This window comes from Globicephala melas, chromosome 6 (genome assembly GCF_963455315.2).
Source record: "Globicephala melas chromosome 6, mGloMel1.2, whole genome shotgun sequence".
Classification (NCBI taxonomy): domain Eukaryota; kingdom Metazoa; phylum Chordata; class Mammalia; order Artiodactyla; family Delphinidae; genus Globicephala; species Globicephala melas.
This window is the reverse complement of record NC_083319.1, coordinates 1866433-1894364: the sequence shown is the minus strand read 5'-3', so window position 1 is coordinate 1894364 and position 27932 is coordinate 1866433. Positions and strand designations below refer to the sequence as shown.

General features: G+C 60.1%; 1 protein-coding gene across 2 annotated transcripts; it reads right to left on the bottom strand.

Annotated features, from left to right (window-relative positions):
* Window positions 1-149: 149 nt before the first annotated feature.
* On the bottom strand, window positions 150-27664 carry QSOX2 (quiescin sulfhydryl oxidase 2). 2 transcript variants are annotated; one of them, XM_030838311.2, is made up of 12 exons: window positions 27334-27664; window positions 16901-17001; window positions 15295-15343; window positions 14586-14691; window positions 14361-14451; window positions 12751-12896; window positions 11342-11476; window positions 11005-11134; window positions 8888-9010; window positions 7491-7641; window positions 3654-3842; window positions 150-1720 (listed from the first exon to the last, which is right to left on the bottom strand). In XM_030838311.2, exons 1-12 carry the CDS (start codon window positions 27662-27664, stop codon window positions 1176-1178), a joined length of 2097 nt encoding a protein of 698 aa, XP_030694171.1. In that variant the 3' UTR covers window positions 150-1175. The 2 variants fall into 2 exon arrangements, with proteins under 2 accessions (XP_030694171.1, XP_060156147.1); XM_060300164.1 differs by lacking the exon at window positions 27334-27664 and having other exon boundaries at window positions 14586-16517.
* Between the last annotated feature and the right edge of the window lie 268 nt (window positions 27665-27932).

Sequence of the window (27932 nt, the reverse complement as noted above, 5' to 3'; positions counted from 1 at the left end):
TACTTAGTAAACACACAACTGGAACAGGCAGAGTAGGAAACACTGTTACAACCATCATAGTCACACACACAGACACATACACACGCGCACGCGCGCGCACATGGGTACACCTGAGCCTGTGAGACAAACCAACAAAGCCACAAAGGATCTCAAAGGAACCGTTCCCTGCCATAGTTTGTTCTGTTTCTTTGTTTACATTTTCAGAGGCAAATTTACTTCCAAATGTTTTGGGTTTTACAAATAATGTGTTAAAACCATTCAATGTTAGAAAATTAATCATCGAAGCCTGGGGCACTGGGGCCCTGCACCAGGACCCATGGTGAAACAGCCCCAGGCAAATGAAGCTTGGCCCAGACCACACTCTGCCCCGGGCGCCACCGGCTCCCTCACACCGAGCCCTAGGTTCTCACGGGGACTGGCAGGTGCTGGAGGATGACGACACAGGATCTCTTCAGAGATCCTGAAGGCAGCCCCCTCCCCAAAGGCCCTCCCCTCCCACAGTGGACGCAGACTGGGATTCGCTTACGGCCTCTGGTCACCAGATTAACAAGCACAGACGATGCCCCTGGAGACTAGAGGGGCACCACCCTGCCCCGCAAACCCACCGGCCCCCCTTCCCCTCCACACTCTCATCTCCACGTCTGCAGAGCCCGGGACGACTGACTAAGGGGCTTCCCTTCCCCGGTCCGGAGCTGCCTTGGCGCCCGGAGATGTTCTCTTGCCTCAAGCAGAAACAATCAAGCGGCGAGTGAACCACTGAGATCACTGGCTTCGAGGAGCAGCGGGAAGGGGAGGCGTCCGGAGGCCCCAGCGGGGGAGGGAAGAGAGTGCGTTTTCTCCAGATCCCAGAGCGAGGCCTTGCAGTCTAGCAACTCGAGCTGAAAGCGGGCGGCAAAGCTCTGTTCGCGGGGCCTGGCCTCCCCACTTCTTTTTCAGACCCGGAAGAGTAAGGGCAGACAAGGCTTTCCGCTCCAGGATCTGTGCAAGGCGCCACCTGAGGGCCCCAGGAGTGCAGACAGTCTCGCCACGTGCCGGGTGCGGCCCCTGCAGGGAGAGCACGTGGGGGAGCAGAGGGCGCCATGGAGGCGACACCAGGTCCGAGTGTTGACCGAATCCCTGATCTGAAGATTAAAGCTGCAGGCTTTCTGAAGGCGGTTCCGCGGCCTCGCCGCGTCCTACACGGACGGGTGGTGGTGCTTGACCTTCCACCGCTTGGACCGCACCCGGAAGAAGAAGTACATTAACATGAGGAACAAGGACGAGGCCACGTAGAGCACGACACACAGGCTCATGTCCAGGCTGGAGAAGCCCGTCCCCAGGAAGGCCGCCCCCGCCCCCGCCCCCCGGCGGCCCTCGGCCCCGCTCAGACTCCCGAGCTTCACGTCCAGCGCCTGCTGCGACCTCTCTGACAGGCGAGGCCTGGGGGGCAGCACGCCGGGAGGACGGAGACTCTCGGCACCTTGGTCTGCCGGCGGCTGCCCTGGGGAAGCATGGCCCCCCGCCCGCTCCGCGCCCGTGGCCGGGGCGCCTTCACCAGCGTCTCCCAAGTCCGAGGAGTACTTGTCCTCGAGGTTGTCGCTGCTGTAGTGCTGCTTCAAGAACAGGAGCACCTGGCCTTCGTTCCAGCTGGTCAGGCCCTTGATCTCCTCATGGCAGGCCGGGCAGAGGTCCGGAGTGGGCCACGGAACCTTTGGGAACTTTGGGTCCTCACTCGGGTGGCCTGTGAGGAGGAAGGGCCACTGTGAAGAGGCCTCCCGGCCATCTGACCGCCCACCCCGGCGCCGCGGGCCCCCGTGCCTCCTGCCTGCCCACTACCGCCCTCTCCCTCCACGGTCTCCACTGCCACCGTCCAGTGGGGTCCACACGACGCTCCCCTCCCACGCGCCCTCCCTGCACAGCTGCCGGCGCAGCACCGCGCGTCCTCCCTCACGCCCTCTGGTGGATTCCCGGCCCACGGCACAGGGAGCCGTCCACACTCAGGCACCACCACTCACCTGGCCAGACCCCGCCCCAAACACCCAAGCGGGCTGGCAAGTTCCCAGCTCCACGCCCTTGACCTCGCAGCCCTGCTCGAGGGGCCCCCACCTCCGCTGTCCTCCCTTCCCTCAAGGTGCTCCCTCAGCATGCGGACGGGCCGAGGGGACCCTCTCCCATGCCCTCCCTCGCTCCCTCGTTCGACACCCATTGGCAGAGTGCTGCCTGGGCTGTCAGCCAACGACTGGGGGGCAAGCCCTCGAGGCAGAGCCACGAAGCCCCCGCACTCGCAGCTGCACTTCCAAACTCCTGTTTCTCTTCCACTTGCGAGGCTGTGACAGCCCCGGACCCCCGGCTCCGACAGGCCCCGCTGACAGCAAGCGTGGCCCGTGGCCCTCCGGGCTCCTGGAACTCGCTGACCCGACTTGGGGCTGCCTCGCCACCTCAGAGTGCTTCCGGAAGCACACGTAAAGGGCATCGGTCAGTCTGTGGGCCTCCTGACTCGGCAGAGGCGCCCTCCTCCGGCCCGCTCGCCGTGCGCACGACGGGCCGCGGCTGGGCAGAAGCTGGAGGGCAACGCACACCACTCAGGGCCTGGGCGCGCCCCTTTGGGGTCTGCATCCAGCGGGGGGTTTGGATTCACACCCCGAGACGGGAGGAGATGCCAGAGTGTGTCCGGCGCAGCACTGCATGGACCTCAACCCCGAGGCCAGAGGCGGGACCGAGGGGGCTGGGGGGACGCGCAGAGTCTAAGGCGCCTTTCTGGCGCAGCGCCTCGTGGGGCACAAGGCGGCGCCCGGACACGGCAGCCTGGCTGGAGTCTCGCCGGCTGCTCTGGGGCTGCGCACTGCCGGGACGGGGTCACCACGCAGCCCCCGAGAGGGCGGGCAGACTGACGCCCTGGCCGTGGAGCCGTCTGTACCAGGGCCACAGCGGAAGTGCCTTCACCTGCAGCCGAAGGCGAAGGACAAAGCCGCCACCGCGAGTGGCCGCGGCCACGTGACTGGAGCCGCGGCGGTCAGCTCCGAGTCCAAAGGAAAACCAATTCTCTTTAGTGCTTTAGCTGTAAGATGTTTTTATGATACGGTGGATTAAGTAAAACCAATAGTTTAGTGGCATTTTCTATTCATCTCTAGTAAGATTTATTTCTCAGTGGATTATTTTTAAGCCTAATTTTAATCTACCATTGATTTAGGAACAGTTTGAATTACTTAACTCTGAGAAAATACACGCGCCCTAGTTTTTTTTAAACAAAACCACCCTGAGGAGTTTGGTCTACGGTCTGAGAGCAGGTTTTAACGACGCTAAAATTTTCCTTACTGAAAATTAATTATATTCCAAGTCTTCCACTGTCGAATTTACTCAGGGGCCTAGCGGGCTACCAAGGGGGACAGACGTTTCCGTTTCCACGCAGCCTGGGAGCCCTGCAGTGAGAGAACAATCTGGAATGCCGGGGACTGGCAGACGGGAATGGCTGTTGTCTCTGGCAGCTCCCTGGCCAACGTCACCAGGAAACTGACATCTGGTCAGGGCAGACGACCCGGCCGTGAGCCCCGCGGGCAGGCAGGCTGACACGTGGCGGGCAGGCAGGGCAGTGGCGCAGCTCAGGTGCCATCCCCGCCACCCACAGCTCGGGCTCCGCACCCAGGCACAGGCCACGCGGAGTGGCTTCCGCTCACCTGCCAAGCGGCTGTTGACCACGTTATGCTTCTTCCAAAGCCAGAGGATTGCCTGGTCCGGGGTTTTCACGGAATCCATCGATTCTTTAGCCATTTCCTCAAAATGCTCACCGCATTCCTTACACCCGAAGAAGACGTGAACGTACCTCCTGATGGCCTGCAGCACTGCCTGGGGGTCGTCTTCAAACCCTGCGGAGGGACCAAAGCATGTCAGACTATTTCCACCAGAACCGCAGGGCCTGGGGTGGCATCGGGGGAGCCAGGGACGAGCTGAGTGCCTGATACAGGCCGCGGGCCAGCCCCCTGGGTCCTCGCACGGACACGGGAAGAGACGGCTCCTTCCCAGACGCCCACCGCGACCGCAAGATGGCTGCTGCCCCGACACCGCGCCAGATGCGCGCAACCCAAGAGCGGACGGCCGCCTGTGTCCAGCTGCCGGAGCCACTCCAGGACGTGCGCTGGCCCGCAGGAGAACGAGCCAGAGCCCTGGAGCTATTAGGTCTGCCAGGAGCCCCTACCCCACGTCCAGAGGTCCGGGCTCGCCCCAGGCTTGAGTCCCACGTGCGACTTTCCCCGCCCTACACGCGGACCCCGGAGCTCCTGCCGGGCGTGGCAGCCGCTCACTCGGAACCTGCAGTTGCTCTGCTTTGGGATCCTTGCAGAGCACAAGCCCGAGCACGAACCAGGCCTTAGGAGGGGCCTCCGGGCTTGCTGCCAGCCCCGCCCTGTGGCGGATCTTCCACGAAAGGGGCAGCGACGGTCACGGGCTGGTCAGCTGCTGGGGCTCCCTCTGGGAGCGACGGGGTGGCAGGCTGGTGAAGGTCTGCACTCTTTCAAAGAGGCCGAGCCCCTCCGTGTGAGGAAACCCTCCAGCATCTACCAGCCACACAGACGGTTTTCATCACCGGCTGTAAACACAGACCCTAACGGGAGGACAACGGGTGCCGAGTAAAGGCCCTGGGAGCGAGGGGCAAGACGTCTGCAGAAAACAATGTCCCCAAGAGCAGGACGACGCAGCCTGCAGTGCGCTGAAAGGAGGACCCCTGAGGACGGCAGAGGGGCAGCAGCACAGGCCTGGACCAGAGTCCTGTCCAGACACTAACACGGGGGACTGGGCGTGCGAACAAGAGGCTGTGAGATTAAAGCAGATTAAATGTCAGCACTGAAAGGAATCCAGCAAAATAACTGGAAAAAAAGAAGACGCGGTTTTGGAGGCTGAGCCCCTCTTAACGGCAGCCCTCACGAGCCACCTCTCTCTGTGGCCGGTGCGGTCCTGACGCCCGGGAAGCCGGACCCGCCCGGCGAGGCCTCGTGGGCCGTCAGCCTCGCAGTCCTGCTCGGGTCGCTCAGAGAAGGCCCGAAGCCGCACGCCGCCACCCGCCCCGGGCTCCCAGTGTCTCCCAGGGTAGCCAGGGGGCACCCAGCCCCGAGGCCACGCGCACATGCTGCGGCCTCACTGTCGGCCGGGCGCTGCTGTCCCAGCTGCGGGCCTGTGGCTGGCATCTGCCGCGCCCGGCGGGGTAATCCTCCTTCCCGCGCCCCCACCGACCCACTGCACGCTCGGGCCACCCTAATCTTTAAAGTGGACAAGAACCTAAACCCCTACCTGTGGGGGATTAGGGGCCGCGCAGGCTTTTCAGTCGATGGGGCTTAAGCGTGCAGCAAGGAGGAAAACCCTCCCAAGACATAATCCGGGTCTCAGTCTGACCCAATTCTTTCGGCGTGAGACAGACTCCTCGGATACTGCTTCCATTTGCGCGACGAGGAGAAAGCGCACTCGAGACCTCCTTCTTTGTGTGCTCTGTCATCCCGCTGCCCTCATTCTGCCGGCATCGGTGCTGCGGGACTTTACAGCGCGTCCCGGCGATGACCTCCTCCCTGCTGTCCCCACCTCCTTCTACGTGTCTCTCTGTTCTCAGCAGAACTTTCCGCACAACTGAGGCTCACGTCTCAGACGTGGGCTCCAGCGCCGCGGCCGGCGTCCCGCCGGGCAGTGCTGAGGCTCTGATCTCACCTGCTGTTGGGCTCCCGAGCTTTCTCCTGAACACACCCTACGTGTTCTGCTGTGAGATTCTTAAGAGAATTTTCGATTGAAAGCCCACCTCTCCCACTAGACCCCGGAGGAGTGGAAATCCAACGTCACCTGGAGCAGGGCCGGGGGTGGTAGAGATGTCTGAAGACGCCACATGCCCCTCTGCTGCTTCTCCCCGACAGGCGGCCTCTATCTCCCCACCATGAACCTGGGCTGGATGAGGCCTGTCTGAGCAACAGGCTGTGGCGGAAGTGATGCCCAGACCCCAAGGCCCCTCCCGGATGTGGCGATGCCCCGTGGGGAGCTGGCGCTGCCTGGGAGCCCGACCTTCTCAGTCTAGACCAGTCAGCCGCCGCCACCTGAGCGAGGCCACAGGTGAGCCCGTCCAAAGAGCCGAGCCCCAGAACCATGAGCAAAAACCTGGTGGTTGTTTTAAGCCACGGCGTCTGGGGTTCGTTTGTTACACAGCAAAAGGTAACTCTAAAAGAATTTTACAATTTTACTGGAAAGAATATTTGGACAGTGTGGGTCCCAAAACTTCACTTTGACTTAATGCAGACGTCAGTGAACCTGAATGATTAAAAAAACAAAACTAGGACTTCCCTGGTGGCGCAGTGGTTAAGAATCCACCTGCCAATGCAGGGGACACGGGTTCGAGCCCTGGTCTGGGAAGATCCCACGTGCCGTGGAGCAACTAAGCCCGTGCACCACAACTACTGAACCTGCGCTCTAGAGCCCATGAGCCACAACTACTGAGCCCGTGTGCCACAACTACTGAAGCCCGCACGCCTAGAGCCCGTGCTCTGCAACAAGAGAAGCCACTGGAATGAGAAGCTCACGCACTGCAACGAAGAGTAGCCCCCGCTCGCCACAGCTAGAGAAAGTCCGCGCGCAGCAACGAAGACCCAACGCAGCCAATAAACAAACAAACAAATAAATAATAAAATAAAAAATAAAATAAGATACGGAACTAAAAGCAGACATTCCCATGGCTGTCAGGGGCCCGCTGAAACTGAGAGGCATACACACAACGCAGTCCAGAGAGGATCCAAAAATCCAACACGTTTTTTAGCGCTTTGCGTGGGATATAAACGTGGTCCCACCTCCTGTAGCCACGTCTGTGTCATCGCCTACCCTCGTGGGCCTACTGGCTCACTTCTAACGAACAAACATGGCAGAGGTGACGGACTTAACACCACCGAGGGCCCCGATGAAGCCGGCTGCCTAGGGGGAGGCCACACGGCGAGGAAGGATAGCCCCCCATGTGGGGCGCAAGTGTCGGGAGGGTGTCTCTTCCTCTCTTCCCCACCGTCCCGGGCCAGCACTCTGCGCCCAGGCTCTGGGAGACCCAAAGTCGAAGACTCTGGTCAGGCCACACCTGAGCGCCCGCCCCACAGACGCCGTGAGATGAGGAGCGCGCGCTGCTCCAGGTGACTTGTTAGAAACACCAGGTCACCACACGCTTCTCCAAATGTCTTTCACTTACTCCCGTGTTCTTTAAAGCAAAGAAGGAGGCGCTGACACCAGAGGCGCTCCTGGCCAGCGCTCCCTCACCCCGCCCATGACTCCCATCCCCAGGGGTCAGCCAGGCCCTGGCCGTGAGGGAAGAGGGTGGGGACTCGGCTCCGGTACCCCGAGCCGGCACGGGGGCTGAGCAGACCTCCAGAAAAGACGCTCACCTCCACCCTCCTTAGAATGGACCCCGGGCCCCCTTAAGGCACGTCGCCCTCTGCGTGAGCTTGGGACGGCCCCGGCAGGCAGTAGCGCAGCACCCGTGTCGGGTGGCCCAGGTGGGGACAGCTCACCTGTGCCGTCCAGCGCTTTTGGATGGGTCCCAGCTCGAACAGTCAAAGTGTGGAACAATTTCCACAGAGAACATGTGTAGCCCCTCAGCTCTGGTCGGCTTCCTTGACATCCAACCCACTTTATGTGATTAGTAAGGAATATTCCAGAAATCTGGGGGGGGGTAGGAAAACAATAAGAGATAATTGAATTGTTAAAATTAGTTGGTGGTGGAATTCCCTGGCGGCGCAGTGGTTAGGAATCCGCCTGCCAAAGCAGGGGACACAGGTTCAAGCCCTGGTCAGAGAAGATTCCATGTGCCGCGGAGCAACTAAGCCCGTGCGCCACAACTACTGAGCCTGCGCTCTAGAGCCCGTGAGCCACAACTACTGAAGCCCACGCGCCTAGAGCCCGGTAAGCTGCCATGCACTGCAATGAAGACCCAACACAGTCAAAAAACCAAAAAAAGTTGGTGAATGTGGTCAGTCTTGATTGGGCGGTGGTTACACAGGGAGCACGTCTCTCAAAACTTCAACTGTACATCTCACCGTGTGTAAATTTAAATCCAATAACGAATAAATGAGAGAAAAAAAAAGTCTCTATTTTACTAAAAGAGTTCTCAAGATACGGAAACGTGGCCCGTTCTTTTCCAGTCCTTGGGGAGAAGGGAAGAGCTCACCTGTGTCCTCATGAAGCAGCCCTAGGCAGCATAAAGACACCCAGCCTTTTTGTTTTTTTGACACCCATTTTGTTTTAAAGTTAGAATTAGTTACAATGAGATTCATAGGAGAAGACTAATAACAAAAAAATTCAATTGTCAGGCAATTCTCCATCTGAATGAATAGGACCTTCACCTTACAAGCAGCGAGCTGAAGGCCGAAGGGCTGTAACAGCCCAGAAGTGGGGCTGTGAACTGCGCTCCGCGGGCGTCCCGGCCCCTCGGTCCCCACGGGTGACTGCACAGGCCCGGCCCCTGCGGGTCTGAGCCCCTGCTCTCGGCCACCTTCCCCGTCACACGGCTCAGGTCCCATGGAGCAGAGGCCAAGGCTAGAAACCGGCACCCACAGGGCCGCTGGAATCAGACCCCGGGGAGCCTACGCCCTGGAGCCTGTGGCCACCGACGCCAGCCCAAGACCCTGGCTGCACGCCCGGCCTGCACGGCAGCTCGACCCATCACCTTCATTCACTACTTTAAGTGTGAACTCTAGATGAGTTCACTAAAAAAACAGAAAACAAACCCTAATGCTTCACTGCCTGACAAAAGCCCCATCGTCTCGGTTGGCTGTCTGTCCCAGACCCAGGCAGAGGGAGCTGGAGGTTGCCGTAGAAACCGGGCTGCAGAACCGGGGAGGGAGACTGGCGGTGCATCGGCCGAGGGCAGGTGCGGGGTCCCCCATGCTCGTCGAAGGGGCTGCCTCACCCGCATCTTGTTGTTGACCAGGTCGAGGACGGCGTCGTAGGGGATCCTGTCCAGGGGCAGGCTGGCCAGCCACTCCTGCAGCGTCTCCAGCAGCTTCCTGACCGGTGGCCGCCCGGGGAACAGCTGAGCAGGGAAGACCACACTCAAGGACGGGTCGGGAAGCGGCCCCCACGGCGCGGCCTCCCAGCGGCGGAGAGCGGGCCTGCCCTGCCCTGGACCCACCAGCTGGAGGGAGCAAGCGTCTCCAGTCCACCCAGGCTCCGACGGAGAACAGGGGTGGGGGTCTCTGGGGGAACTAGAGTTTCCCCAGAACACAGACAAGGGGAAGCCCGCACTGGACCCCATTCCTGCAGCTCCACCACCGCCCGGCACCCGGGACACAGCCACGCGTCCTCAGGCCCGGCGGCCACTTCACGACAACGGACCACACGGCCGCCGGGGGCCTTATTCATCACGTTGTCAAGGGCTTGTGGGCCTTTCTGAAATCACTGCCTACTCATCCCACGCTCCTCATGGTAATTCACGCTAATCCCGCCCGCTGTCCTGACACTCCCTCGCCTCCCCCGCTGCCAGCTCTGACTGTCAGACTAACTGGAAAAGGTATGCACACCCCTGAGGCTTCCACGCAAAGTGCCACTGCTGGCTAACTCCACGTCGACACTCAGGCCGCGCTGGCGGCCCGGGAGGCCTCGAGTGCAAGGATCCCAGCGGTCCTGCAGTCCTTCTGTGATGAACTTCGATTAGATGCTGCCAATGAAATGTGCAAATTCAAGGCTGAAAGAGCTCTTAGAAACCTGGGCTGAGACCTTACTAACAACGGTGCTGAGACAGATGTCGCTGCCTCAGCTACAGGAACAGCCAGAGCGGAAACATCGCATCTTCAGCTCTGCAAAATCTGGGTCTTGCCAACATTGGTTCCAGGGCACCATGACCAACGGACCAGCATTTAAAGTTTAAGTAAAGGGTAGAAAAGTTATTCAGAATAATTTATGCTGATCTGACTCACAGGCTCTGCCCACGTGTGGAGCCCTCCAGCGTGACGCTGGACTGGAACGAGGGCAGAGAACGCGAGGCACGTGCGCAGCAAGACCCCTGTCCCGACGCGGAGGGCGGGGGGGGCGTCCCTAAGGAACGAGGACAGTGGGGGGCTCCGACCTCTGCGGGCGCAGCGTGAGGAGAACTCTCTAAACAGCTTCCGTTTATTCATTTGAAACAAATCAGGTGACTCCTTATTCCCTTAAACGTAAATTCGACTTCCTGAGTTTCTTCAAAGATCTTACAGCGTGAGTAAACCCTGACCAGCGGAAGTGTTGGCTGTGAAGCACCTTGTCAGGGACCGCACACACGTGGCAAGGGAAACCTTTCAGAATTAAGCTTCCTTATCTCTTAGGTAACAACAGTGTTATGAAGGGTGGCCTCTGGAGACAGCTGCCGTAGCCAGCGCAAGCCCAAAGGTGACCAAAGGAGACCAACAGCGCGCGGGGCGTGTCTAGGGCCTGGGCTACCTCAGAGAGACCTGAGAGAGGAAGGGCCACGGCCAGGGCTGCTGGGCCAACAGAACAGGGGCCCAGGTCCACTCCCAGGGAAGAGGGATGACCGACTGCTCCAACCTCTGCCCAGCGCAGGGGCTCTGGGCCCAGAAAAACACCACAAGCCTGGACTTGCAGCTCTGGAGCTATGAGTTCTTGGCAGGAATGCAACCCCGACAGCCGCTCCCCTCTAAACGTGAGCTGACACAGCAGCCACCGTGTGCCCCCCGCCCAGGGCCCACCCGACACGACACCGCAGGCCGCAGCCGTCTTCCTGCCCGGAGGCCCGCCGCTCCCCACCTCTCCTCCCAGCTTCCCAACGCACAGGCCTCCTGCCCACTCCCCGCTCGTCCTGCTGGCCCTCAGGCCTTCCCCGGGCACCGCTCACCCCGAGCCGGCAGGGCCCTCTGACCGCGGCGCTGCCCTGCCCAGTCCCCATCCCCCCGCCCCCCCCCCACCCCCGCCGAGTGCGCGGGCGTCTCCACGTGGCCAGGAGCTTTGTGCCCCGCAGGCCCCCAGCACACGGCAGGCGTCTGGGTGAGTGGAAGACGGGCGAGGTCGTGTGGTCAAGTCCAGACGCCCATGCACCTTGGCCAGGACGGTGACGAAGTCCTTGAGTGTCTTCAGCTCGGCCCCGGCCAGGGACCTGCGGGCTGCCAGCTCCACCCTCAGGAGGTGGTGCAGCCCCGATTCCAGGTCAGCCGCGTACAGCTTCGACCTGGGAGGAAACGCTACAAGGTCAGTGTGGGCGCCTCTCTCTTCACGTAGATTCCCGCATGCTGGCTCCTACCCCAGAGGGACGCCACCCCGGGGAGACAACGCGGAGAATCCCCGAGCGCTGGCGGGCGGCTGGCGGGCTTCTGAACGAGCGGCCCTGCAGTGACCCCCGGACCCCCAGCCACACGCTCCCGGCAGCTTCGCTCACCTGTCAAATTCCCTCCACACCACGGCTTCAGAGGTGTCTTCTTTGCTTGGTTTTTCAGGCAATGAAAGCGATTTCTTCCTCACATCCGGCAATGACTTCAAGTAAGAGGAGAAAAACGATCGGAGAGGCTTCCCGCTGCGAGAAAGAGGAGGGCAGGGCACGGGCTCGGAGGCGGGCTTCGGCGGGCTGGCCCCCGTCCGCAGGCGCCTTGTGGCCCCAGGGTCAGAGCAGCCCTCCCTCTGTAACTCCAGGGTGACGTGCACCACCCAGCCCAGCCATTCTCTGGGCATCTCCTGCAGGTTATCTTGGGCGGGGTGGGATGGTGGCAAAGCCCGGGCCTCGGGGAGCTGGCCCCTCACCTGAGAACGTAACATCCCCACCGAACAAAAATGAATCGTAGCACTACGCTGGTTTCGGCACCTGCCAAGATCAGCTTTATCCTGTGCTTCCGACATCCTCTGCCCACAGGCTGCCAGCTCCGCGTGGGCGTCCGGAGCCGGGCGGGGAGGGGGAAGGAGCGCCCAGCCCCTCCTCACAGCCCGGTGGCTCCTGGGCACTGCAGAGTGGCCCCTCCACTGGTGGAGAGTGGAGGGCTGTGAAGGCCGTTACTGTGCCCTCCCCAGGTAGCTCAGGGGCCCCCCAAAGGGTCCAGAGCTTATTTTCATTCCCCAAAGGAGAACGCAGCAGTTACTGGTAAAAATATCAACGTCACTTTATGTTGAGGGTGTAGAGATGACGCTCTGAATGTGAAAATGCTGAGGGTGTACAGATGACGCTCTGTGCTGAGGGTGCACAGGTGACGCTCTGAATGTAAAACGAGCTTTTTCTCCGAAACAAGATAGCAGTTTGCTCAAGGAAGGTCTGCTGTAGAGCCGGGCGCCCCCGGTAAGACCTCCTGGCTTACCCTGAGTTCCATTTTTTTTAAAGAATAGAAAATACACCCAAGGAACTACGGCATGCTTGAGGCTCCTGGGGGCAGCACCCTCGGTGCCCCAGCTAAACTTCCCAGAGACTGAGACAGGAGCCCCGAGGGAGGAAAGTGCCCGCCTTCTCGCCGCCGTGTCCACACGCGGTGCCTCGCCAAGAGCTCCGGGGCCGCGGGCGAGGCTGGCCTGGGGCCTCCGGCGTGAGGCTGGGGGGCCAGGCAGGCAGCTCACCTCCCCGCCTGTGACGCTCTCCCAGCCGCGCCTCACCTTGCTTCCTCTCCAGCCGAGCTTATCTTACGGGCGTGCAGGCACCCAGCGCAGAGGCCAGCGGCATTTTCACGATGGTGCTGCTGGTGTCAGCAAGGCGAGCGCCCGTGTGGGGCCTGCAGCCGGTCTCCCCCACCACCCCACACAGCAGTGAGCGCCCAGGGGCTGGGGGTGTCGGTGGCGTCACAAACATCCCTGAAGCCAGACTCTACTTACACGGTAACTAATCCGTGGGACCCGTTTGGGTAAATCAAGTAACACGAGGGGACAGAAGAAACACCGAGCTTCTGCAGAAAGGCTTTATCCCAGCCCAGCGCTCTCTTCACCTCGATGTTCTCGTAGGGAATCAAGTCTAAGATCACCTGGGCAACGAGAAAGTAGGTTGCTTCGCTGTGGACGGCAGGGTCCTCCGGAAACGGACTGACGAACGCAGCTTCTCACAGCATCGCAGCTCATCCCCTCTAAGCCAGACCACCGACATCCCTGTTCTGTGGCCCCTTCAGGCCCCCGACTGTCGCACGGCAGGAACTACAGCCTCCTCACCGAGCAGACCATCAGAGGGGTCTGTGCTGTGCTCCTCACACATCCTCCAAGGCCCTCAGTCGTCAGACAGGGACGGTCAGCCCCACGTAAGCTGGGGCCGCGCCCCAGCCTCCAGCTTCCCCTCCACCCTCGGGGCCTGCGTTGGGAGGCTGACAGCGTCCCCGGTCAGCCGTTCCTCCCTCCAGAGCTGCCCAGTCCAGGGCTGCTGAGGCTGAAGGCGCAGTGGTGGGGGGCAGTGGCAGTGGGACCCCCGGGTGGCATCTCAGGAGCTAGAAGAGAGTGAAAGACTAACAGCAAGCCCCAGGCATGCCACCCGGACAGTCGGGTGCGGAACCACCTCTCTCAGGAGCGACAGAGCCGTGTCCCAACCAGGGGCCTTGCTGAGAGCAGGAACCGGGCACCCACCTGGCAGCCAAAGCCCCACCGGGACCACCACCCTTCCTTCCCAGAGCCCCAACCTCGGAAGAACAGTCGAGAGGCCAGCAGAGGGAGGAACATGGCACCCGGGGCTAAGTTCCGGAGTGAGGTGTCTTCTCTCATCCCTAGGAGACCTCGGGGTGAAGGATCCCTGTCCTCCAGCCCGGCTCCTGGCACCTGGATTTTACTGAGACTTTGCCAAAGGCAAGGGCTTCAGACCCACACGTGTGAAGTGACAACAAAGCAAAGATTCACGACAGAAACACTGTTTTCCAGAACCTGGGATTTGGCAAAAAAGTTGGGAGTTCAGAACACAGCAAAGAAAAGATCTTGATCATGACGCCTAGGAGGGCTCCCCTGGTGGCGCAGTGGTTGAGAGTCCGCCTGCCGATGCAGGGGACGCGGGTTCGTGCCCCGGTCCGGGAGGATCCCACATGCCGCGGAGCGGCTGGGCCCGTGAGCCATGGCCGCTGAGCCTGCGCGTCCGGAGCCTGTGCTCCGCAACGCGAGAGGCCGCAGCGGTGAGAGGCCCGCGCACCAGAAAATAAATAAATAAATAAATAACGCCTAGGAAAGAGAGAATGCCCTCAGGGAAGACGCGCGTCCCGAGGGCCAGGTCTGCCGTGAGTCCCTCCTGGCCACCCCCCGGGGGACCAGGCCCCCCACCCAGAGGACCAGGCTGCACTCGGGAGCTGCTTCCTCTCCCCTTGGAGGCACAGCCTCACCCCAACAGGCTTCTCTGTAACCAGTGCGTCTGCTGAATAACACAAACGCTAATCCCGAGAATACGACAGATCAGGCGGACGTAGTTACTGCCTCACAGGAATCTGACACAGACCCGACACTGGAAGAGGCGCAGACAGTACCTCACGTCCAACGTAGGAGCTGTTGCTTTCAAATAAGACAGCCACGTAACGGCCGCCGCTGTTGTCAATGAGAGAAAGAACGTCCCTGGGCCTTTGAAGAGGAAAAGAGGCTTTCAGTGCTTTCAAGGCCATTGCAGACCAGTGCCCACGTCACTTAATGCAAGTCGCTACTTTACACAATTACACTCAGCTTGCAGCGCGCCACCTTTCTACAGCACTACGCACCGAATGGGGTTCAAAGACGGGCACCCGGGAGGCCTGCCTTCGTCCGTGTGGCTCTGCAGGAAGTCGATCATCGTGTGCCGCACCGTCTGCGGCTCTCTGTCCGGCCCTGCAGGGCGGCACCCACCGTCACGGCCGCGTCTGCCTGCCGAGCGCCCGTCCCACCCCAGGGCCCCGATAGGGCGAGCGCACACGGCCGTGGATGCACATGCCGGGAGGCCTCTCAGCAACCAGCGTGGGAATCGGTGGGCTCCAGGGACACACGGCCACGGGGGGGCACCCCCCCCCACGCACACGCACGCGGCCTGGAGACAGAGGCATGTGCCCATCTACACCAAGTTCAGAGGCAGGCAGACTGCCCTCACTGTGGGCTCCTGGGGGGAGCTGGGGGGGATCACTGACAAAAATTCATCGGGGTGCCCTTGTGATGTGTGCACTTCTCAAACTTTTCTTTTTTCCAGAAAAGTTTACTTAAGAAAATAAATTTCCCACCGTATTTGCCAAGGAAGGCAAAGCACAGAAGAAAGAATTCTCGCTGCAACTAGGACCGTTTGAACCCTTACAGGAAGGGAAGGGCCGATGTGCCGACGTAAGCGCGCCAAAGCCGGGGTGAGGGGCAGACCCAGCCAGGGCGCGTTCTCGCCCCACGTGAACAGATTCATCTAAGGGGGAAGGGGTCTAGGACGGTAGAATAGAACACTCAGGTCCTTACCTTTAAAATCTTCTCCAGTTGTAAAGTCCTTTGCAAATGCTTTAAAATACTAAGAAGAAACACAGAACAAATAAGCAACAGCCTTGCCTGGCGTCTGTGTGAACGTTTAACCTTTAAGCAACAAAACGACATCGTCTCTGAGAGCTTTAGTCCCTTTGTTCCAGACACGTGACGTTGACTGACGACGAACCACATTCCTGTGTGCTTCTGTGGACGCCAGTGCTTCCCTCCAGACTCGCGAGCGGCTGCTCAGTGCCAAGCGGAACCCCGCTCTTTAGGGCCGGAGCTCTGGCAGACGGCGCATCCCCTAAAGGCTCCTGGTGCTACATGTTCGCGGTATGTCCGCTCAACGACACAAAAACTCCTAGGGACGAGGGCAGGCACTATATCAAGTGTCTCTGAGCAGAACAAAAGGACTTTACATCAAAATTAAAAACTTTCTTCGTTAAAAGACACAGTAAAGACAGTGGAAACAGTGACAGGCTGGGTGCTGACACCCCCGGACACGCATAGCTGAAGGAGGGCGAGTGTCGGGAAGACACAGGACTCCTGTAAATCAGTCAGAAAAGCACACACGGGGGAGAGGAAAACGGGCAAATGATACCAACAGACAGGGCCACCCGCGGAGTAGTGATCACTCCCTGTCACCCGTCAGCAGGGAAGGCCCAGCACCGCACTCCAGGCCGGCGCCAGGCGGCACAGGACACACACACGAGTGCCCGGCAGCTCAGGGCCCGTGGCGGTAAACCGTGCTGCTGGCGGAGCCCAGCCCCACCCAGCGTGCGGGTGATTCTAGCAACGTCCTGTTAGGAAAGAGGCGGCCCGAAGCTCACACACAGCACACAGAGCCCTGTGTGTAAAGCTGAAACAAAGTAAGACAGGAAAATAAAAGAGTAACACGTTTCGACACGGGGCTCAAGGGGAGGGTGACTCTGGTGGGGCCGGGGCACCAGGCCGACCAGTGGGCATGGCCCAGCCAGGAGACGGATGCACGGCTGTCACCAGGTCAACACTTAGAGGAGAAGCATCTGACGCTGCACAATAGAGAGCGTGGGATGTGAGGGCTGAGAGGCTGGGGGGTCTCCAAGCTTCTCAGACGTCACTTCCATAGCTCAGCATGTTCCCTGAGATGTAAAGTCACCGTGATGCGCTCGGGTGCAGGCGAGTGACCGCACACGCGCGCACACAGACCTGGGTCTGCTTCTCAGCTTCCAGTCCGCCCCCTAGTGGGAGAGACAGGGACAGGCCTGTGTGAGGGACAGCCGTGCAGGCACACGGCCGGGCAGGCCGGCCACACGCCGGCTCCCAGACCCATCGCCGCCGCACACCGACACCTGGGGGCTTCAGACCGGCTCTCAGGGCAGCCCCCGGCCATTCCCCCACCCGCAGGCCTCACCCACCTCCCCTCGCTGGGTGAAAGCAGGAGCTGCGGGTACCGTCCCACCACGACACGGGCAACCCAGCAGGGTGGGAGGAGAGGCGCCCCTCTGCAAACAGAACCCCCCACGTTTCAAGACGCCCGCCCCAAATGCTGAAAGCGCAGCAATTACACAGCTGGTGGGTTTCAACCTAAAGCCGCCGCCACGCGCAGGGAGGAGGTTCTCACCCGGAAGGTGGGGTAGAAGTGGATCTCGTAGGCGCGGCACACCTCGTGGTTCTTCTCTTCCGCACAGTCCAGGGCGGCGACTCGGATGGCAGCGGCCCAGTCTGAAAAGCAGGAGTGAGACCGTCAGTGCGGGCCCGTCCCCACGGTCCACCCAGGCCCGCAGCCTCGCGGGCCATTCCGCAAGCCCGTCCACGCTCGGGACAGTCCTGAGCTGAGCTGGGAAAGAGGATGGGACCCTCATCAGCGCTGTTGCCTAACCTGCAAATCGCCCCGCGGCCTCCTCGGTCTCCTAATTAAACGACGCCGAGACGGATGAGAGCGCTGGGAACAGAGGGCGGCCATCAGCCCGTGGCCGGCCCTCCGTCAGGGACACCGAGCCAGTGTTTACAGTTTAACTGGACGCACGTGGTCCAGGCCATTTAGCCAGAACGTTCCCGTGTACTCACTCGAACGAAAGGAAAGGCCGGCAGCGTCTGGCCCCCGGTCTTTCAGGCCAGAGACACAGCTAGCTGTGTGCAAACACCAAGGAAGCGGTTCCGAACCCTTTCCCCGAGGCCCTTCCCACACCCTCAGACACTGCTGCCGTTCTCGGGAGTAGAAAAGGAGCGGTTTCAAATATCTTTTTTCCTACCTTTAATATCAACACTTAACCAGCTCACAGTTGAGTCCTGTTTCACTCAAACCCTGAGCCCCTTCCCAGCGGTGCCAAGTGGGCCTCCGCCAGCCAGTCGTTTCAACATAGCCGACCCCGCGCCTCCAAAAGGAAAGAGCTGCTTTCCCAGCACAAGCGTCCTCCGGGCGCCACACCAGCTCAGACCAACATGCTTCAGCAGCAACAAACATCTGGTCGGGAGTCCAATCTTCCTAACTGTCCCATTTTTGCTTACTTTGTTTAAATCGCGTCCAAACAAGGCCCGTCTTCTACACCCGCGGTCTCCCACCATCTGGATTTTGTGAGTGCCCCCTGCCCCCGGGGTTTTCTGTAAACACGCGGACCTAGATCTCAGCTTTGGGGGAGAACAGTTCCCAGGTGGTGTGGCATCCTTCCAACAGGAGATGGGTGACCTCTGGCTGCCTTCCTTCTTGCTGACACCTCCCCTCCCCCGCCCGCTGCAGGCCAGACGGCGGGCGGGGGCAGTTTGTACAGACGAAGCTGTGCCCTGGAGACCCCGAGGCGCGGCTCACCCAGCGGTAAGGGCGGAGCTCGTCCCTTCGGTCACCAGCTTCCAAGGAGCGGTCTCCCCAGCATCCTCCAGTGAGGTTTTCCCTTTAAAGATTTGCTCCCTTCCTCTGGGACGGTAAGATTCCCAAATGTTTCCTGGCTCCTTGCCTACAGGGGGATGGGCTGCAGGGGAAGCAAGGTGAGCTGGCGGCCTCTGCAGACACACAGAGGAGCAGAGAAGCACCCGGGCAGGACCGGCCGGAGGGGACGGGCCAGGGGCGGGGCGAGTCCCGCTAGCTGCCGTCTGCACCATGTGACTTCTGAGTGGGAACTGACAACGGTCCATCCCTGAGGCGCTGGTGAGTTCCGACAGACACCGCCCATCTAAACTAGTCATCTGGTTATAAATCACGCCAAACGGGTTTTCTCTGAGTGTTGCTATGACCTGAGACTCCAGAGGTTGTATTAAAAGCATGCCTGGAAGGAGAGAGAAAATGCTGCCCACCACTAAGTATTATGCAAACATGACGGCTTCTATATACCAGCAATTCAATCATTACTTTTTTTTTCCACCTCATACACTACTTTTGCTTAAAAATACATGCCTTTGGGACTTCCCTGGAGGTCCAGTGGTTAAGATTTCACCTTCCAATGCAGGGAGTGCAGGTTCGATCCCTGGTCGGGGAGCTAAGATCCCACATGCCTCAGGGCCAAAAAACCAAAACACAGAATAGAAGCAATATTGTAACAAACTCAGTAAAGATTTCAAAAACGGTCCACATTAAAAAAAAAAAATCTTATAAAAAAAACATGCCTTTTTCCTCTGTAATTATACAAAATATTTACCGACGTTAATATAATGCAAAGAATCAAGTAAAAAACAAAAAACAAAAAACAAAACCAAAGTTCTGCTTTCACAGTCAGTGACCGAATAGTGTTGCACTTAATGTGGCCTCAGTGAAACCGGTTCATCTCGAGGACATTTAAATGGATGGAAAACAAAAATCACAGAGCCCTCCCAAATCACAGGTCACATCTTTCTGCAGTCTCCAATTACAAGGACCTGAGGAAGAACAGTTAATACTCTCATCCACTTAGTGCGGCAGAGGCCCAGACGCAGGACTAGATGCACGGCTGGCAGGTTGCTGGGCTCCCAGGGCCACCTCCGCCCCAGCGGCCGGGCTGTGGGTGTACTCGCCACCGCGCTCCTGCTACCTCCTCCCCGGCGCACAGACACAGGGCTTCAGGGCTTACTGAGAATCTCCATGGCACACTTTCACTCCATCTTCAAAAAAAGTGCTCTAGGACCCAGACAGAAAGAAAACGGAAAACTGCTTCAAGAGCTGACATTATGCACACAAGGAAGCCAGCCCCGGACAGAAAAAGCCGTTCACGAGGGTGCAGTTTTCACGGTGGGACTTGGGTCCACTTTTTTGTTTTTCAGATTTTTCTTAATAAGCATGTGTTATAGAAATAAATGTAGAAAACTTGGGAACCTCAGGGTACCTGCGGGGGCCGCGTGTTACGCGTCTGTGCACCGCAGGCCGCGCGTCCTGTTCCTCAGCTCACACCTCCCAGGATTCCCGGTGCAGGAGGCTGCAGACAGCACCCAGCACAGCTGCCACGCGCGGCCGCAGGGAGAGGAGGCCGCAGGCCCGGGTGCCGGCCCTCCCAACTCTAACACGGCGCTGGCTTCACACACGGCCCCGCTTCAACAGCTCCGCGACCGCAAACGAGAACCGCGGGCTCCACGGGCTGCTTGGCCCGCAGAGCCGAGTCGGGGCCCGGTGCCCACCCCAGCCTGAGACTCTGCCCGGCCAGCGCGGGGACACCGGCCCCACCACGACGCGCCCGGCTCTCAGCCCACAGGACACAGTCCTCGGGCGGACGCTGTCCTCTGAGTGGCCGGCCACGTTCCTCCTCAGTGTCACACACGTCGCCTCCTCACAGGGGCCATCCCTGGCCCTGCCCAGGAGCGGTCGCCAGGGCAAGAGAAGCCCCGCCAGCCTCTCTTCCCAAGCGGAGCAAGTTCACAGGTCACGCGCTGTGGGGCCTGCCTGGCGGGCAGCTGGCTCTTATGCAGGAGGGTCCTGGAGCTCCGCCCGAGGTCCAGTCGGCTCGGTGGCTGCAGAGCCCGCGGCCCGCCGTCCAGGCAGGCAGAGAAGACGCCGCACCCCAGGCGCCCGGCCCACCCTCCACCGAAGCGGAGGGTCCCCCCAGGATCTTCTCCACGCTTGGTCCTGCTGCCTCCAGACAAAGACATGCCCCACTTCCAACTCGGCACCCCCCGACGCTGCCACCCTAACGCCCGCCCCCCCAAACCCTCAGACGGTCACACGTGGAATGAAGCAGCCGTTTCCTCTGACAACTTCTTTAAAAGGCCCTGCACAACGTGGCCCCTTCTTAAACGTACAGACAACCCTTGTACTCCCAACACATCTCACACCTTCTCTTCACTAGACGTGGGCCACCCCAGAGGGCAGGAGCCCGTTCGCGAGCGTGGCATCCCACCCCGACCACAGGATGCAGCCACGTCACGGGCCGGAACGCATGGACGGGGCCAGGCCGACCCACACGACGCGCCTGTGCCGCGAGGGCCGCTGTCACCTCCTCCCTCCTGCTCAGGACTCAGCTCTCAAGGCAGCTCTACTGCTCGCGACCCCGGGCAAGCCTCACAGCCAAGCCTGGGAGGCGACTGTCTCCCTTCCTGCTCTACCGGCGAGGAAGCGGCTCCAGGTCCCCACGGGATGGCCGAGGGGGGCGGGGCGTTCTGCCCTGGAGCTGTGCCGGGCCGGACCTCTGGGCAGTAGCCAGGAGGGCAGAGGAGACCGCCAGGCAGGGAACCTCCCCACCTCCTGTTACATTCATGACACACGGACCTCGAGCTCGCTTTTCCTTGCTTTTGGCCACATGGCATGTGGGATCCTAGTTCCCCGACCAGGGACCAAACCCGCGCCCTCTGCAGTGGAAGCGCAGGGTCTTAACCGCTGGACTGCCAGGGAAGGCCCAAGCGTGCTTCTCTACGAAGTCTCCAGGCAGGGCAGCCCGCCCTCAACTGGCAGGTCACCCTCGTCCAGCTCTGCATCAACTCGCACCTTCCCAGTGAAAAGGTGGAAAATTCTTCTTGGCCTGACGCAGGGGATGCTCGGGTGGGGAAACAGGCTTTGCTGGGGGTGGGCGCCCGCATGCACCGGCACCCTAGGAGCCCTCCTGGGAGGGAGTCAGTGTGCACCCACCATCCCTTCAAGCTGGGACCGGGCCGCCGCCCTGAATGGACCCCGAAGGTCCCCCAGCCTCACTGTGTCCCACCCCAATGCGGCAGGCAGTGCCGGACAGCATAAGGACACCCGGCCAGAGGCAGAGCGTCCGGCCCACACCCACTCTGCCACCAGGTTTCGAGGAGCTGGGAAGCTTAGGAGTCTCCTTGTGCCTGTGTCACCCCAGCTGTAAAACAGAGACTAGATTACACCTTCCTACTCAGGTTTTTGGCCTCCAAAGCGCCTTCAAGTGTCCCAGGCACCCAGTACGTAGACCCAGCCCTTCAAAATAGGGTACAGCTGCCAGTGGCTTCGAAATGAAAAAGAAAAAAAAGTTGAGGTGTTACCTGAAAAAGCAACGGTGCCTCAGGAGCAGTCCGGCCGCGCTGAAATGCTTTGTGGGACGTTTAAGAAAAACTTACACTGGCCTAGTCCTTTCTTGGACACCTCTAATAGATGGAATGCTCGGTAAAGTTACTAGCATGAGGGGTCCCTACACTGAGTCCATCCTAAGTCAGTATCAGGTATAAGTTTCAAAAAGCTAAGAGCATGACTCATACATTGCAGAGGGAACAGGTGTCACACATGCCCTTGACCTGGTGACTGAAGGACCCGTTCGGGGTGAGAGAGGACCAAGCACATGGCCACCAGCACCAGCCCAGCTGAGACAGAGCTGGCCAGCGCCAGCAGGGTTCCCTTTCCCACTGGACAGAAGGGATTTGCATCTCTGCCCAATCAGGTCTGTGAGTTCACTGAGGCTGGGTCTGAGCCCTGAACTAACAGTCATTAAGCAAAGGTCAGAACCTGGGGATGAGGCCACATGACACTGAGAGGACACGAGTCCCACCCTTCTGTCCAAGTTTTACGTGTGTCTCAACAGCAGGATGTGGAAGAAAACTAGCCCGACTGGGCAGTGCCTGGCCAAGGGCGGGAACGGCAGCTGGGCCCTGGAAACGAACACGACGGGGCGGCCACAGAGCCCCGTGCTGCCCGCTTTCTGTTCACTGTCCGCACCTCCCCCCAAGGACGGGGTCCATGGGAGGGGGAACGCACTTGGATTAATGCAGAGCCGGAGTCCGACGCTGCTCCGGCAGGGCGCACGCTGGCGGGCAGAGGACAGCCCCCTGCCCGGCCCGAGGGCTCCCGCGTCCACAGGCGGCCGGGGCTCCACTCCAGACGGCGAACCCCGTCGGGGGGCAGCCTGGGGCGGGGCCTGCCCACACCACACACGGAGCTGTGGGAAGGCCCGGAAGGAGGCAAATGAGGGAGAATTTCGGTTATAGAGGCGCCAGCAGCCACTGCAAGTATCCCAGCAGATGGACGGCATTCACGCCACACAAAAGGGAGACAGTCTATTTTATCAAATAAAATGCAAACCACTTCAGAGGTTGAGCTTCGGGGTCTTCGCCCATTCAGCTGGTACCCTCCCCTCCTCCTGCCTCTCCCACCTGTTGGGACCCCACCACACAAAGGAGAGAAGCGCTCTAAACCGAATGCAAATTGCCTGCTTTCAGGACGAGACAGCGTCAGCCACCCCCAACTAGACACGGGGGTGAAGCGCGCCAGCTGCGAGGCAGGGAGGCCGCCAGAGCCTCCACAGGGAGCAGTGGTGAGGCCCGCGCCCGTTCCGCACTCCCACTCGTGAGCCCGTCTGTTTTCAGTACCACAGGCTTAAAAAATACTCGTGAAACAATTAAGCTTTTATGCACAGTGGACTAAAATTTATTTCAAGTTTCCTTGTCAAGTAACCATATTACTTAACCTAACAGGATTAAACTTTTCACCGTTACTTGTCAAGTTCTAATAAAACATCTATAAAAGTCTGATTTACGGTTAAGCAACAACTGCTCTAGAAGATGATTACGGTGCAGATGAAGTGACCTCCGAGGCCTGAACGGGCGCAGCCGAGCGCAGTGCTTAAGGCCCGGCTCCATCCCGGCCTCCTCGCCCTCCTGGCCCTCGGCAAGTCAGGGCAACGCTGGCCTTTCTGATCCCACATTCCAGCTGCTGGAGGACGCTCTGGTCCCTGCACACGCCCCTTCCTGGACGAGCAAAGGGCTGCTTAGACAAGCTCCAAGTTCAGGCTGCAAACCAGGACACACAGGCCTCGGCAGAAACTAAGCCTCACGCTAAGGAGCACGCGTTACACACGAGCCCCCAGAGCAGCCTGGAGTTGGGCGCCCTGCCTCAGCCTCGCCACGGGGCAGAGGGCCGGGACTGGGTCTCCAGCCTCCTTTCATCCCCCGAGTTCACCCGGTGTGGTTAAGCTGACACTGTACGTGGTCCCGCAGGCTTTGCAGTGAGCCCACTGGACGCGGACAGGCTCCTGCTGGCTGGAGGCTGTGCATCGCGAGGCAGGAAAAGCCCCCAAGATGGGTAAGGTCCCTGACTCGCCTGCAAAGCCCAGGCAGGCCGGCGGCATTTACCACCAGGGCTCCTTCACTCAGTGTCGCGGGCTTCACACAGCGGCGGTGTCCCTCTGGACCTGGTCGCAATGAAGTCTGGGTCTTGCAGACAAGTCTTGGTGGCGGGAGCCCACGACAAGCTTTGCTGGGCCCGTAACGGGGGAGGGAGGGGGAGCACCCCTGCCCACCCACCTCTCTGGGGTCCAGGTGAGCTCCCGTTCCAACAGCACCCCCTCCTCCCTCAGTCCCGCCTCCTTCTGCGGTGCACAGGTAATGAATGACCCGTGGGGAACACCAGGTGGTCTAGTTCACGTCCACGAAGCCTGCGGCCACGCTGACCAGGAGACTGCTGGTGATGAAGAGCTCACTGGGAGGTGAGACCAAGCCCGGCAGCAAGAAGGGGCCCGGCTGTCCCCGCAGATGCCAGGAGCGAGCCGTCAGGGCTCTGGTGCCCCCGGCCTGCCACTCAACCGTGTGACCACACGTGGGTGACGGGAAGAGAAGGGGTGTGCGGCGGGTGCCTGCCTGCCAGCTCCGGGCGCCCCTCTGAGTCTCTCATCAAGAATTCTGGGGCCAATGACAGAAAACCTGTCCCTGCTTCCCTGGCGCTCTTCCCCAAAGACAGAGCGGAGGAGAGATGGGCCGGGACAGACACCAGGACCCGGTGATGATGACAGGGACACTCCTTGCCTTGACAAATCTCGGCGGTGGCGGGCTGCCCCCCACACAGGTGTCTCAGCTCCCACCTCAAGAGGAAGCGGCACCACCAGCTGAGCTAACATCACAGCTCTGGGCAAAAGGGTTTTCAGGGACGCGGCAGGGTTTTGTTTTGCGAAGGACTTAGAAGTGACAGGCCTGAGCCAGATCTACACAAACGCTGGGAGGACAGCTGGCACCCAACAGCAGATCTTCTGTTGGTTAAGCCATCTTCTTCGAAGGAAAAACAATTATTTTTAAACCTTGAAAATATCAGCGAAGAGCTAAAGTTCAATCCAAACCTTTTAGGAAAACAAAGGTGTCCCTAAGCTGTGCACAGAGAGGCCCTGCCGAGCGGAGGAGTCCCGCCTTCTGCAGACCCCCACCCACTCTGAGCAAGTGGAAGAGGCCACTTAGGAGGCGCTCGTGGGGGGACAGCAGGGGAAGCAGGTGCTCCTCTAGCTCAGCGACCACCCCCCCCAGGCAATCTCAAGCCAGGGAATAGAGGCTGTACTGTAACCACCCACCTTCTAGAAGCCACAGTGCTGTCGAGACTGGGGTGGGGGGCAGATGGGGCAAGCTGGCTGGACACTGCATTTCAAGAGGGGTGGGAAGAGGCACCTGACGGGCCTAGTCCAAGGCCTGCGTGCCCCGGGGACTCACCGGACACTCCAATTCACAAGTGACTGAGCCGGCCCAAAGCAGTGACAGCGGGAGTGATGACTGCGCTCAGACTGGCCCCTGTGGGCGCTGGGCGCCCCCTCCCCTGCGTGGCGGCCCGCGGCCAGAAGAAGACGCTGGGCAGAGGGGCTGCGCCAGCCTCCTCAGTGAGGGCGAGAGCACTTCTTCCCAACGCGTTCCACGGGGACTTCGCGGGAATGAGGCACCGGAAGGGCCCTGTGGCCAGTCACGTGGGACCCCAGGGCCAAGTAACGGGTTCCTTTACTGGGGAGTTCTCGTGTGTGGACAGCCACGAGGGGGGATTGCATAAGCCACGCTTCCGCCCCCTTTGGGCACAGGCCCATCCCTGCAGTTGTCCTGCAGGGTTACTGTCCCTGAGCACAGAAATCCTCCACCTCTGGGGCTCGTGCTGACGGGACGCCAGGCCTCACGCCCAGAGCTTCTGATCCAGCAGGCCTGGGCTGGGCCGACCAAGTCCCCAGGTGAGCTCTCTCTGGGGACCCCAAGTGCCAAGGCTCTGCCTCCAGTCAGAGCTGGTGCTCGGGAGCCCCCCGGGCAGTTTGGCTCTCAGGGCCCCCTGGCCGCCGCTGCCCTCACCCTGCCCCGCCTGCCCTGTCTTCCGAGCCACAGCTGTTTCTCACTCAGCCACATCTCCTGTCTCAGGCCTGCTCTTCCTGCTTTGACTTGTAGGATGTCCAACTCATTTAAGATAACCTTATTTAGCTAACAGTTAAGTTAATCACACCATTAGGTATGGGTTTTACTAGTTTCGGTTCCAAAAACAACTTTCCTTCTGAGTTCCAGGGACAATTTTCAAGGCTCCTTACATGCTGGTTCGACTATGAAATAGTTTGCGACACTCAAAGCTGGTTTATAACATTTATATTTCAGACACTAAACTGCAACAATCAAAATATGCACAGAATAGGTGACAAACGTCTTGCCAGAGCGACCCGCGTTTTAATTTACCTGTGTTTCCGCCGCCCAGTGACAAAAGAGAATTGCAAAGTCCTCTGTTTGGTGTCAAAGCAAAGGCTTAAAAAAAAAAACCTACTAAGGAGTAAAACGTCCGTTTCATAGTCTCTGATTTCAGTTCTGACCAGTGCCAAACACTAGGGACTCAAGAAAACATTAGATCAGAGAACAGACCCTTTAGAATCAACAGGCCCCAACACCCTAAGGCAAAAGGAGGCGCATCTAAAAATAATCATTTACAGTCATGCACAAAAGCCCTATTTAGACTTTTTTAAAGTTTCCTTATGAGTCTGTCTAGATATGAAAAAATCACAACAGGGTTGGATGTAAAACTAAAGTGCAGGAAGAGAACCTAGCAATTTGTTGCTCTCTTGCCCGCTGAAATACATAATTAGAGGTCAGCTCAACCTCAGCGAGAGCCCTGCCAAACCCAGCTCTTGCCGGAGACCAGCTCCCGCTGCAGAGCAATTCGCATTCCGTTCCGAAGCGCGGCCCGCTTGCAGGGAGGCTGCAGCAAACGCCTAACTGGCTGCAGCTCTGCCATTTAGAGCGGCCAATGGCCCCGTGACCGACCAGCAACTTGCAACATGGCAGAGGCGCCAACATCAGTAAACTGTGGGAACATGACCAGGAGTTTGGTGGGTGACAGATTTACCCAAGGTTGCACGTCCATGAACAAGGAACCAACCAATGAAAGGCTCTGAAGGTCTTTTTCTGCTTCTATAGAGAAGTCTCCAGCACAGTTGGACATCTATGTTGTGGACACTCTGAGTATCCACTATATATGCTCAGCTAACCAAACCTGAAGAGGATGAAGAAGGACTTACAGGGAAAATAGCTTGGAAGAGGAATGGGGATGCTCAAAGAATGAGTCGTCTAGGCACTGGAGTGGAATTACTGAGGATGGCGTGCACGTCGGGACACAGCTGGGATAAAGGCCTGGGGCGTTAATGAAGGTCTTAGGGGCTCAAAACTAGGGGTCTGGAGAGCTAGGCGATAATGGGAAGGCCTCCCTGTCCCTAGCTGTGGAGTGAGGGCTGGAGGAGAAGGGTTCTTGTCATTCTGACTTAAGACGACCGACTTCCCAAGATCTCACCGGTCAGATGGGAGATATACCCCGGGGTGCGGGCCAGCGGCGGCCTATGCGAGGTGCCCCCGTAGGGCAACGGGAAAGGGGCCTGAGAGGCTGCCGCGAGCCGGAGGGCAGGTGCCAGGCCGAGCGGCCGGGGTCGAGTCCCGCGCGGGGGCGCGCCTCACCTCGCACGTCCCCGGCCAGGGCCCGCCAGGTGGGCGCGTAGCCGATGCAGTGGCCGCACCACGAGGAGTAGAACTGCACGAGCCACGCGGCGGAGCTGTTGGCCGTGGCCCCGCGCACGCTGCCGCTGTCCAGCACCCACACGGCGTCCTCGCCCGCGCGGTACAGCCGCGCCGCGCCACCCGCGCCTGGCCCCGCCGCCGCCGCCAGCAGCACGAGCAGTGGGGGCAGCCGCGAGGCCCGCGCCGGGGGCGGGCGCCGGACTCGGGCCTCCGACCCCGCCGGGGCTCCCGGGCTGCGCGCCGCCGACACCGACGTCCCGGCCGCCGCCATGTTGGGAGTGCCGCGCCGCGCCTGACCTTTCACCCTGGCAACCGCCGTCACGTGCGCCGCGCGCGCCCGGCCCCGCCTCCAGCGCCCGGCCCCGCCCCCACCGCCGGAGACCAGGCCCCGCCCCCAGCTCCGCCCGCTCCCGGCCCCGGCTCCCAGGCGCCCCTCAGTCCCGGACCCTGAGCGCCAGGCACCGACTCGCCCCTCCTCCAGCCCCCTGGTCACGCCTCCTGCCCCGCCCCTGAGCTCATGGCCCCTCCCCAACCTCCTG